The sequence below is a fragment of the Thermobia domestica genome, chromosome 14, assembly GCF_964235325.1.
Source record: "Thermobia domestica chromosome 14, izTheDome1.hap1.1, whole genome shotgun sequence".
NCBI lineage: Eukaryota > Metazoa > Arthropoda > Insecta > Zygentoma > Lepismatidae > Thermobia > Thermobia domestica.
Window position 1 is genome coordinate 120,295,729 of NC_137467.1, and position 12,385 is coordinate 120,308,113.

General features: G+C 35.0%; 1 protein-coding gene across 2 annotated transcripts in view; it reads left to right on the forward strand.

Moving 5' to 3' along the window:
• The window catches only part of LOC145670297 (ras-related protein Rab-30-like), an 87,131-nt gene that overhangs the window by 11,609 nt on the left and 63,137 nt on the right, over window positions 1–12,385 (forward strand). Inside the window, exons 1-3 of one of the 2 annotated variants that reach the window (XM_081738766.1) lie at window positions 1,844–1,938; window positions 8,010–8,116; window positions 8,948–9,031. In XM_081738766.1, coding sequence (XP_081594892.1) covers window positions 8,030–8,116; window positions 8,948–9,031 — 171 coding nt within the window. In that variant the 5' untranslated portion in view covers window positions 1,844–1,938; window positions 8,010–8,029. Of the gene's footprint in view, window positions 1–1,843; window positions 1,939–8,009; window positions 8,117–8,947; window positions 9,032–12,385 lie in introns of those variants that run through there. The other variant, XM_081738765.1, reaches the window with a different exon arrangement.

A 12,385-nucleotide genomic window follows, 5' to 3' on the forward strand; every position in this document is an offset into this window, starting at 1 on the left:
TTACAATTATTTTTCTCAGGAGGACAAAAATGGACAACGGTTGGACAAAAGTCTGATGTAGATAAAATTTCAGATTTGAAGATGTCGCACTACAGGTCATGAAAGTGGCCAAATTTTTAAATGGCCCTCCCTCCTCTACTTGAATTTTCAATATTTCTTCTTAGGTGGACAAAAATGAACCCAATTCTGAAGTAGTTAAATTTCAGATTTGAAGATGTCGTACTACAGGTGATCAAAGAGGCCCAAATTTTGAAATGTTCTTCCTTTGTTTATTTGAATCGTACAGTTTGTTCTAGGTTGAAAAGAAATGGACAAATATTGGACAAAATTCTGAGCTAGTTAAAATTCTATTTGAAGATGTCACTACAACTAAATGGACCCTGTTTCAGGAGATAACTTTTATAAGATTTATCTTTCGGTATTTTTATCCTGCCACAGAACTGTGCAATTTCAAATCCACACAACAGTAGCAACTTTAACTTCCGAGGTGGGTAACGTGGAAATTTTGTTGTTTTTGATTTGACACCGTTATTTATATCCTCTCTATATAAAAAGGTGTCAAGCATGCACATTGGCGGAGGGATGAATCACTCATTCCTTTCTTATTCTCATTTTACATGACCTTGGAAGATATTCGAAACCGAAAAACAATGAATCATTTCAAGGTCTTGAGTCTATTTATATTAGAAACTTGGAACTCCATTTATGACAAAAGTTATTGCACATTTAAAATTATCAATTTGGTCGTTTCTTTAAATATGCATTTATATGCAATAACGACATAAACATGCACTAACCTCCGAAATATGCAAATATATGCACTATAAAACTATACAATTTTACCCCAAAACAGCTGAAACGAATTTCTGTTTAAAGAGCATATCAGTATCACATCAGGAAAAAAAACATGCAAATATGCAAAAATCCGAAGTCTAGTTATAACATACATGGTGCTTAATTGGCCTGTCAATTCTATATCTGCAGACCAGATCAATGGAGAACGATGATATTAAATAATTAGTACGTATTTATCTGCGATTGTATATTTGAACTGTATGTGCAATACATTATTGACTGCGTGCGTTACGTGCGTAATCTGGCACGGCTAATGCATATTAAATTGAATTATCAGGTTACATGAAACATATACATATATAAGTTAAATTGTCATTTTTTGGGTCCACGTTTGATTTGTGGCATGATAAATAATACTTACTTTTAATTTTATCGTGTGAGAAGTCTATATGATTGACTTCTCTTAACTGCTAGTCTTCTTTTTCGTTGCGTCATTGTTTTAATATTGCAAGTATTACGTTGTTCTATATTTTTTGTGATGATGTTGGAATTGAGTAACATGGCGTGATTAGGTGAGAATCAGAAATACATTCTGATATTATTTATAAAGTTAGATTTGTAGGGTGTTATAGATATTTAATAATAATAATGCACTTATTTAATAATAACAATGCATGTCTCTAATTCCAAGCTTGTAATGACAGGTATAATAATTATTATTATTATGTGGTATGTTACGCTTAATGTGCGAGTAAGTCGGTCAGGTAGAACATAAAAAGAATAATTCTGCCATTTTTAAGAAAAACGACAGTGGTGACGTGGAGCTTTTAGTTTTAGAAATTTATTATGCGAAATTGCAAGATTTCGGCGAACCTGTGAAAAATTGTCATTCTTGGACTAACATTGATTAGGTTTTTTTTTTTAAAAAAAAAAAAAAAAAAAGCCCCAGTCAAAATTTGTTTAACCTCATGTGGCTGTTAGTCGTCACTGTGAAATGTTCGCCTTGCCAGTCATGGAATTGGCTTGGTGAACCTGTTTTGTCGTGAGCAGTATCAGGACTCGACCGGTACTCATCCCTAAAGAGGAACGAAGGATTGGTGGTGTCAGGAAACTGTTGATGACTTTTAAATCTGCAGGACTCAGGTATTACAAATTTTCCTTCATCTTGTTAAACAACCAGGAACTCGAAACTTCTAAAATCAATATGGCGCCGACCACACTATCATCATAATTACCGACGCATACTCTCTAGTGACTATTCATATTTTGTGGTGCGATATATGTGATGAAAATGCTTAATGTCAAAATGTCAAGTTAAAATTTGTGCGGCGTCACACATCACCGACATTCTTTAATTGTCTCTCCACTGATGTAGTCTAAGTTACGTAATAGGCTGGTAGAATCTTCTGGAACAATGATGGTGACATCGATTGGTCGTTATTGCCACTTTATCTTATTAGTGTTGCTAATTCGACATATCGGATTACATAACTAGTTTGGCTCATGATGGTAAATGATGTAATATTGATCTCGGTCATGGATGTACTACTATGAGCAAAATAAATGACGCGTCTCTTTATTTTGAAGTTTTTTGAAAATATCTCCGTTTTCTTTATATGTTCGAAATTTCGGAAGGTTTCCCCAGCAGGACAGGTTAATAACAAACCCGTTTTTAATATTTGTGTTAGATATTAGCTTAAAATAAAGAAATTAGAAGCAAAAAACATTAAATCGACAGAAATCTCGAGAATTACCAACTCTGCTAAAGTGGGAAATTTTCAAGAACGCGAGGGAATTCTGCAGTTCAACACGAAGCAGCGACATCTATGTCATTGAGAGAAGCGTGGATTAGATCTACAAACGAAAATTTTAACGAAATATTTCTAGTATGTCTTATTATATGCATTATCAGCGAACTCCAAATATATGAATCTATGCTAAGTATTAACGTATAGATAGATAGTGCAAATAGTGGAAATTACCTATGGAAAAAGACGAATTGTTAGCCCAATCGTAATGAAAAATCGTCTTTACTGTAGAACAGGTTCAGCTTACGTAAGAAAGCAAATAGCTCAGTTAGATAAAGCAACGAGTTTGTATACCAAAGGTAGACGGTTCGAATCCCGTGGAAGTACTGTTGTCATTTTTATCACTAAGGTTATTTTATTTATTTTTTATTTGGGAAAGAATCAAAATGTAACATATGTGTAAAACTCATGACGATACCAAAAAAAAAAAAAAGTTTGGATATTTTTATAACAGATTTCCCTATTAAATGTTTAATTTTCTCTATAAATATTTGTCTTAAATTGAAATTGTTTTGAATTTACTACATAAGCAAAGTTGCCCGAAGGAGGAGAGCTCAAGTAATAGATATTCTACGTAAAAGCAACCTATTGTAGAATGATGATGCTTCTTACCTTCAGCACATAATCTTAACGTTAGAGAGTCAGAGAGAGAAAAATCCTGTTTTTCCTCCCCTATGACCACTCATCTTAAAGCTCTATCTATAATGATTCGTGTCACATAATTTCGGCTCTCCAAAGACATTCATATTTATTATTATTATTATTATTATTATTATTATTATTATTATTATTATTATTATTATTATTATTATTAGAATCATCCCAAAATAATAATAGAAAATTAAGAGAAATAAAAATTCAACTAACATCCCAGCGCGCGAAATTCCAGAGACATTTAAAAATGCATACTATTCTATACAGATAAAACAGAAGATCGTTAGTGGCCGTCTAACAAGCGTTATACACGTTTAAGCCAAAGGTGAAACAGTCATCCCTGATCGTATATGGAACAGAGGTGATACAAAGGCTTAGTTCACTATGTATTACTAAAGAAGTTGTTGAAGACTTAAGTGTGTGTGTGTGTTGCATTATAAATATGTTCCTTCGTAGGATCTTTTTTTAAATGTCCTCGCGCCTCTCCCGATAACCTTCGGCGCTTCCCCAGGGAGGCGCGCCGCACAGTTGGAAAACCCCTGCATAAATGGTGTTCAATAAATAAGAAGATTATAGTACGGTTTACGGCAATTTGTTATTTCAATCCGTTCTGGAGCTGTGGTGAAAACTTATAAACTTTAAATCACTGCTTAAAATTATGTTATTCCGAGGAATCATTGCAATCAAATCTGCCAAAATGTGTTATTGAAATTTTATAGAAGCAGAGTAGATCAAAGATAGTTGTAAAAAAAAAAATCCCACAAATACGTCATTTTAAGCAGTGTATCAAAGGGCTTATCCGGTTGCAATGATGTGAACAGACTTTGGGGGAGATGCCTAGATTGCAGTTTGAATATAGACGAAACTATGTAGGTTCTATATTTTAAAAGCAAATTATCTTAAAATTGATGGAGCATACTCAAAAAGCACGAAATATTAACATTAAAGTCAAGGGAAAATGAATGAAAAAAAGATGAAGTCGTTTATATATCTTATAAACTAGAATAAGGAAATGGCTAATTGAAAGTTTATTTCAAAGACATAATGAAGAGCTTAAAAACGATGTATAGCACGTAAGGTAAATATGGATCGATCTTTGTCGAAATGAAGTTGTTTTAATAAAATTAATAATGATGATAAAGTAAAAAAGTATATGCATCATCTTCGAATTACCCAGGGCGCCCCACGAAGAAGTCAAAGTGCTTGTAGTACCTCACATTTGGATTTGGGATCTCCAGACTCGGTTTAGCACTCAACGTAAATTTGACCTTTTGACGTTATACAATCTGGTCCTCATGGTAAACTAGATACGCTCTTTTACCATTTTTATTCATATCTTCCGAATAATTAGGTATCAGATTACTCTAAACTACAATATGGTCTTTATGCTAATTGAAACCATGTATGTAAGTTAATGTGATGCTTATCTAAACACGTCCTTTGTAAAAGGTCAAATTTTCAATTCCTTGTAACTTCGTTTCTATTAGTTTGAAATGCGTCATATGATGACCGTAGTATTCGACATTAGGGCACTTCGGATATGTATTATCCCATCTGTCTCACTTGCTTCATTACCGTTGTTGAATACTTCAAAATTTGATTGTTTTCCGATGTTTCTAAAACTGTAGCGTCCTTGGTTTGTAACACTGCATGACAAATGTAGTAGTATAAGATATATATATATATATATATATATATATATATATATATATATATATATATGTGTGTGTGTGTGTGTGTGTGTGTGTATGTATGCAGATATGTATATATATGGCGGAAACTTGGTCATTGTAAACAAATTGTACCATTCATGTGGAAGACCCAGATTCGATTCCCGGTGGGAGCTTATATGGTTCGGATCTCATGCTAAGCTGTAGAGTCGCGTCTCATATACCTTTGCTGGTATACACAAAATCAAATCAAATTACCTATACCTCTTCAAAAAAGAAAAACCCTCTCTGCCAATAATGGAATTATCCCATAATTTTCAATTTTTGTTCTTTAACCAAAGATAAATTTTAAAGTGTAGTATAATCCTCTTCCGCCAAAGCTCGAAAATACCTCTCAAAGTCAAGAAGACAGCATGAAACACTGACTATTAAATTGAACAATCAATTAAGGATCAAGATATTATGGTAGCATATAATTTCCCAAGCCAAAGAAAAAATAGAGCTTATTTAACTTACACAAATTAGATCCTTCTGAATAACACTGTATATCACTTTACAGTTTAAACCGAGTGAAATTAAGAAAATTATTGTGTGCTTCCATATACAGCAGTGCTTCGCTCAGAGTTTCCCAGTATACTAGTGTCATACCTTAGACAATGAGGATACGAACCTTTCAATATCTGTCAATCAAGTTCGGTAGAGAATGATTCCACTGGAAACTCAGAAAGTTACAAATATGTATCATCATAGGTATTCTACCATTATTGGCAGGTCACTTGCTGCAACTGAAAAGCTTCAATGCTCCACGGTCTTCCGCTAACCTCTTTGTTTCACGTACGTTTTTCTTGTTTTGATATCGTTCATTAATTGTCTCCTTCGCCCTCTTTCCTGCTGCCATACCCTTTAGCGCGTCCCTTATGATGCAGTTCCTTCTTATTCAATGTCCCAACGAGTTCCTCTTCCTCTTCTTAATAATATCTAAAATTTTTATTTTCTCTCCTACCGAATAACACTCTTTCATTTGTTTTTCGCTCGACCCAACCTATTTGCTCCATTCTTCTTCACATCCACGTTTCGAAAGCTTCCAATCGTTTCTCATTATTTTTGTGTAACGTCCATGTTTCTCACTCATATGGTACAGTACTCCACACGAAGCATTTTATGAACCTTTTTCTCAACTCTTTTTCACGGTCCCACAAAATAGGATTCTTTTCCTCTTGAAGGCTTCTTTCGCCATTCCTATCCTTGCTTTTATTTTCCGTTCACACTTCATACCATTACTAATAATATTACCCAGGTATCGAAAGTTAGTCACCTGTTCTATTCTCTCTCTTCCTACTTCTATATTTGACACCGACTTCTTTGTTCCAATCACCATAGCTATGTCTTTCTAACATTTATTTTCATCCCATATTCTTCATAGCCCTTCCTCAAGTTTTCTAACATCTTATTGATTTCCTCTTCAGACTCCGTAACAAGCTCCATATCATCTGCAAACCGTATACACCTAATCATTCTATCTCCTACTGAAATGCCGTCTTGATTTTGTAGGCTCTTTTTCACTGTCTCTTCTAGATAGGTATTAAATACTGTAGGCAAGAGATAACATCCCTGTCGAACTCTCCTTCCAATTGCACTTTCTCTGTCATTCCCCCCCCCCCCCTATTCCAACCCTTACTTGTTGGTTCATATATACAAATATGCCATACAGCGTTATTTGGGGGCATATTTTAATTGTTAGAAACTTACGGTTATGTTTTGTTGAACACAAATTTTCGGACGTGAAAAATAAATTTTAGATTTACAGTGTTAGCAGAACATACTCTACAAATTGCGATCATTTCGTACGTGAAGTATTACATGGTAATTCACAGTATTATGCATTAGTATTTGTTTCGTATGAGAAAAAAAATCACACACATAATAAAATAAGAATTTACCATGCAGGATATAAATACATAAAAGAACTAGAAAACCTACTGCGTCCACAGATTTGCCTGTTCCTTTCACATCGATGATCGATTATATTTTGATTATTAAACTTACCGTATTTTTTCTTTAGAATGCAGTATTTAAGCTTTTTTTTCGCATTAATGAGAAAAGAAAGATGAAACGTACTGTTATTTCTTTATTGAAGTTGAAATGTTCGATAAAACCCAAAGTTTTTATAGCCTTGCATCGAAGTACAAGCATAACAAAAGATCGTTTAACTTTAATATTTTTCATTGTACAAGCTTTGCTTTTAACAGACTTACATTTGATTTAAACTACTCCTGAGCAAAACAAAATGTTTATTATAAAAATAAATAAATAAAAATATTCACGTGTAACAGTTTCGCCAACAATCCGCTTTGGCTTCATCAGACATTCTCATTTCCTCAGGAACCACACTTGCTGTCTCGTAGATATCTCCGTCTTCTTGCTGTCCTTCCATTTGTGTATGCTCCTTTTCAGCCTCAGAGCTACAGCATCTGTAATATTTTCCATTGTACAAGCTTTTTATAACAGAGCTAGTGTCTGATGATGCCAAAGTGGATAGTTGGCGAAACTGTTACACCTTAATATTTTTTTACAACAAGCATATTGTTTTGTTTAGCGAGTAGCTTAAATCAAATTTAACTATTTATAGATTGTAGATGACAACTTTGTATAGAATTTCTTTTTCTTTTTATGATTTCAATTGCTTAACACCAATCATTGTGTGTTGTCTGTTAATTTGACTCGAATATTTTGAAAAAAAATTACTTGGCAAAAATTTAGAACATATGAGTTCTTCGTGTTTCTTTGGCTTTGTGGAAATTAACAAATATAGTATTAGTTGTACGCTTGTAATTATGTGTGTCCGTGTGTGTCTACTAATGAGCACCGCACGATGTCACAACTGTTAAACAATTTGATGGCATTAAAACAAAGTGGTACTAGAAAAAAGTTCGTATATTGCGTAGTGAACTCTTTATATATATATATAAAATGCTTGGAGAGTATTCGTTACATTGAAGTCAAGAAAACTATGTTTTTGAGTTTTATTTCCCGGTATTAGTGTACATATTGATGTTTATCTGAAATTATTTAAATATTTCAGGTAAGCTATCCAAGCATCAAATGGAAGATTACAAGTTTCTCTTTAAAGTTGTATTGGTTGGTAATGCTGGAGTTGGAAAGACGTGTCTTGTTCGTCGATTTACTCAAGTAAGTTGACTGAAGCAAGTCAATTTTATATACTTAGTTTTCGTTATTTCTAAGTCGAATTTCTCTCCCGTATTTCTAGTTTTAAATCACATACATCAATGTTATTCCTTTTGATAATCATCTTATAATTGTGAGGACTCAAATTTTACTGCAAATTAAGTGTAGTTGTTAATAGGAAAAGTAAATTTATGTTATTTTGCATTAGAGAAGTTGATGCATGTTGGTAATGATTAATAATGATGCATTTTGCACTTACCTTAGTTACGTCTAATGAAGTTAAATCTGTACAGTTCGGATAGTTTTAGCTACTGCCTTTTTAACAAGACTGGTTTACTCAAATGCTCATCTAATCACTTATTTGAAAGAAACTGCATTAATATGTGCAAGACTGGATAAGAAGAATTCAAAAACCTTCATGAAACAGGATTCCTTTATATTGGAATTTCTCGTGAGTGACAAATATTCAATGTGGCACTAGAAACTACGAACTTCTTATCTTGGCACAAACGTCAGACTCCAATACACCAATGGTATGTCAATATTTAAGTGTAGCTTTTCTTGTTGGATTTATATTGAATCCAGTTTCTCAGAGTTTTGAATTCATCGTTTCAACCTTGCACATATTAGTGCAAAATGACTTTCTTGGAAGTGATTAAACGTACTTGTGAGTAACCCAGTTCTGTTGAAAAAAGGTAGTAGCAAGAACTACCGAAACTATATAGAGCAAACTTCGTTAGATGCAATTAAGGTAAATTCAGAATTTATTATTATTAACTATTGTACTGTTTTTCTTTACAATTTGAAATGTATCTTTCTTATTTCTCTTTACAGGGTCTCTTTCCACCTGGTCAAGGAGCAACAATAGGGGTTGATTTTATGATCAAAACAGTTGAGATTGATGGTGAAAGAATAAAGGTAAAAATAAGTTTTGTAGTATAAAGTCATATTTACAAATGATTTATTAATCCCTAAAGATGTATTAATCAGATTGCTCTCCAAAATATTGATACATATATTATATACAACATTTCCGAAACAGCAGCACAAATATTACATGAAACTTACGATACAAAGACATAAAACAAATATAAGGTACATCGGAAACTGTGCAGAGTAACTTAACATTGAATATGTTCTGATTGTTCTAAAGATTTTTAAACATAACTTTAAAAACAAGTCCTTACTTGTATTTAACAGGGAAGTGATATAACTACACTCAGTTTGCATTCATATAAATTATAATTTAAATATATAAATTATAATTTAAATATTATACCGTCAAAAGAAAAATTATTGTCCAAGGAGTAGAGTAATATATAAACTGTTCTTATTAGAGTAGAAACAGCTATGCCCTGTATGAGAAAAAATGTGGAACGAACTTCGCCGGAAACGCAAGAAATGTGTCTTACCTCCTTAATGAATTCAAGACTTGCGCTCCAAGCACCACTGGTTTCAATAGCAATTGAAGTGAAAACAAAATTTTCGAGAAGGTTTTTGTATTTTCTTTGCTTTTCAGCTTCTCTGCCAATAGCAACAGCTCCAGCGTTCATTGCTGACAGAGGGAGACTTGAATGAGCGTATGTATCAGCGCATGTAAAATCGCATAATAAACATTTACCTCTCATCCACGGAACTAGTGTCATCCCATCGGGTCGCTTTCCATCTGAACGACAGCAACCAGAAGGTTCCCGTATTGAAGGAATCCCAGCAGTGTTAAGGGCTCGTAGTATTATATCATTAACGGAGGGGTGTCGAGTATATCTACCAGCGCTTTTCATGCATGAAAGGTCATGCAGGTTAACCTGATCTCCACAAGCTGGGCAGAGATGAGGCTAACAAACAACTAAACCTAAACGTAAGGCGACAGCAGTTCGAAAGCTTTCATTTGTCAAATGAATGCCTAAAGGCATTGAAGGTATCGCCATCAACCGTGCGCCCGCTTCGGAAGAAGAAGCACCAGGGAGCCTGGCTTTATCTTCCGGAATACAACAGATTGTAGCAGATGATTATGTAAGTGAGATGCAATTGGTGTATATCTTAGATGACTAATGACACTTGCTAATTTGTGGGAGGTTTGTATTTGCTAAGCTTGCCCACCTAAAGCCTTCCCGAACTGAACCATCTGGGTCCAAATAATAATCCTGTGGAAGGAGAGCTTCGATTAAACGCAGAGATCCGTGGTAAGACGCTGAGAATGTAGGAATCGTCATATCCACAGCTCGTCGAATACCAAAGCCACCCAAGCCAACAGGTAAACGTGCTTGCATCCAAGAGTCATCATTTAAGGAGCAGTTCAGAATTGATTCAAGGCCAGTTTTCAGGACAGTGTCATATTTTTCCAGCAAAGCAGTGTTATGCCAAGATGGAAAGCATCGTAGAAAAATAGATTAAGCGAGGATTGATAAAAATGCCCGTAAAAGGAAAAAGGCTGAAATTGAGGAAAATCGAGACAAGAGCAATTCTAAATTAGATATTTTACTCAATAGCAGGTTACTGAGTGTTTCCGCGATGAGAGCAGCACCTAGAAGAGAAGCATTCTGAATTGTTAAAAGACGTATGCCTGATGCAGCTTCATTAAATCTTTCGATTTCGTCGAATGTAGTTTCTCTGATCCATGGCAACCAACCTCACATTTAGAAAGGTTAAGATGTAAGCCAAGAAGAGATGCCTTCTTTATTTCTATTAAGGATGAAAGAACCACGTCGGGTTCACCACTAACTGTTCCATCGTCTAGGTACCAAATGTTTTATTCCGTGTTCAGTGATTTAACTAAAGAGTGAATAGCCATGGCGAAAAGTGCTGGGCCCACAGGAGTATCTTGTTATACACCTCTCTGAGAAGAAATAGTGTTTTCGTCGAATAGCAGATCACTGGGTTGAGCATAACATTGATATACGGATAAATTGAGAGAAAATAATTCATCACTGCGGCAAGCATATTATCCCGGCGAAGCTCATTAAATGCGTCACGATAATCCAACTTTACAACCGCTTTAGTAGCACTGTAAGTAGAAGAGAAGTAAACTCGAGTTGCATGAACGACTGCCTCGGCACCATTAGGAACACAAACACCAAGTTGATGGGGAATACTTTTTTTAACTGGCTCACGTATTCTAAATCATACGATTTTTGCCGATATTCTGCACCAAACACTCCCAACCGCTATGGGCCGAATATCACCATCCTTTTTTCTCAGCGCTGTAAGTTTGGCACCAAAAAGCAGCGGGCGAACTTCGATTGGTGCTTTTGCACAAATGATTAAATTAAGTAGATCACAAAAGGATTTTAAAGAGTTTTTCCTTCGATTCCAGTATTTGACAAGAAAGAAGGTCTTTAAGAATTGAAGGACCAAGCCCATCTAGACCTCCCGTGCTGCCTGACAGAATTGAGTTAATTGCATTTTGAACCTCAATAGTCGAAACTCCTTGAAAAGTGTGTTGATCATCAGGAAGATCCGGCAAAATAAAAATAACAGGGTGGGCTGGATGTTTCTACAGCAGGGTCTCCAACACAGTGGTATCCGGAGTCGCAACCACATCAGAAATTAAAGGACCTACTGCTCCAAGGATGTCACCATCGGCAAGTTTATTCTCTAAAATCTTCAAATTAGAAAACTGACTTGTAGTATAAAGTATTTACTTAAATATTGTAATAGTTTTTCTACCAGTTTTCTTTTGACTGCTTTAATCAAAAATGTAAATTTTGACTTACGCCACATAAGCGGTTATTGGGTAGATGCAAAGTTCTACCTGTTTGGGATAGGTGTTGTGATTGAATAAATAGCGCTGCAAGAGCTAGAATCGGTGGTCTTATCGGGAGAATATTACAGCACTAGTACTAGTGGCTCGTAGCTTGAGAGAGTGTTGTGCCAGTGAAATCGAGACCAATAAGAACATACCAGACAATGGTGGAGTTCGATAAGGGCAAAATTACGACCTTGGTCAGCCGCAACATTAGGCAAATATATAGTGCAGTTGACGAAAAAACATGTTGTTGTTGGTTTCGAAAATCCAGGGACGGCAGCAGAGGCTGTTAAGATAGCCACGGTCTGATCGCCCATCAATGTTTTCTGAAAAAGATCTGGACCAAGCCATAACAGTCAGTCCGAATCTAACTGTACAGGGATTAGCGGAAAAACCTTCCATATACACGGAACAATAGTGGAAAGAAGGCATGTGCCACTGGTTTCCACATCAGCTGAATTCAACTCAACGAGAAAGGCGAGTCACACCATTGTTTCCTTTCTTTCCCGGTACAAAAATAACCCTTT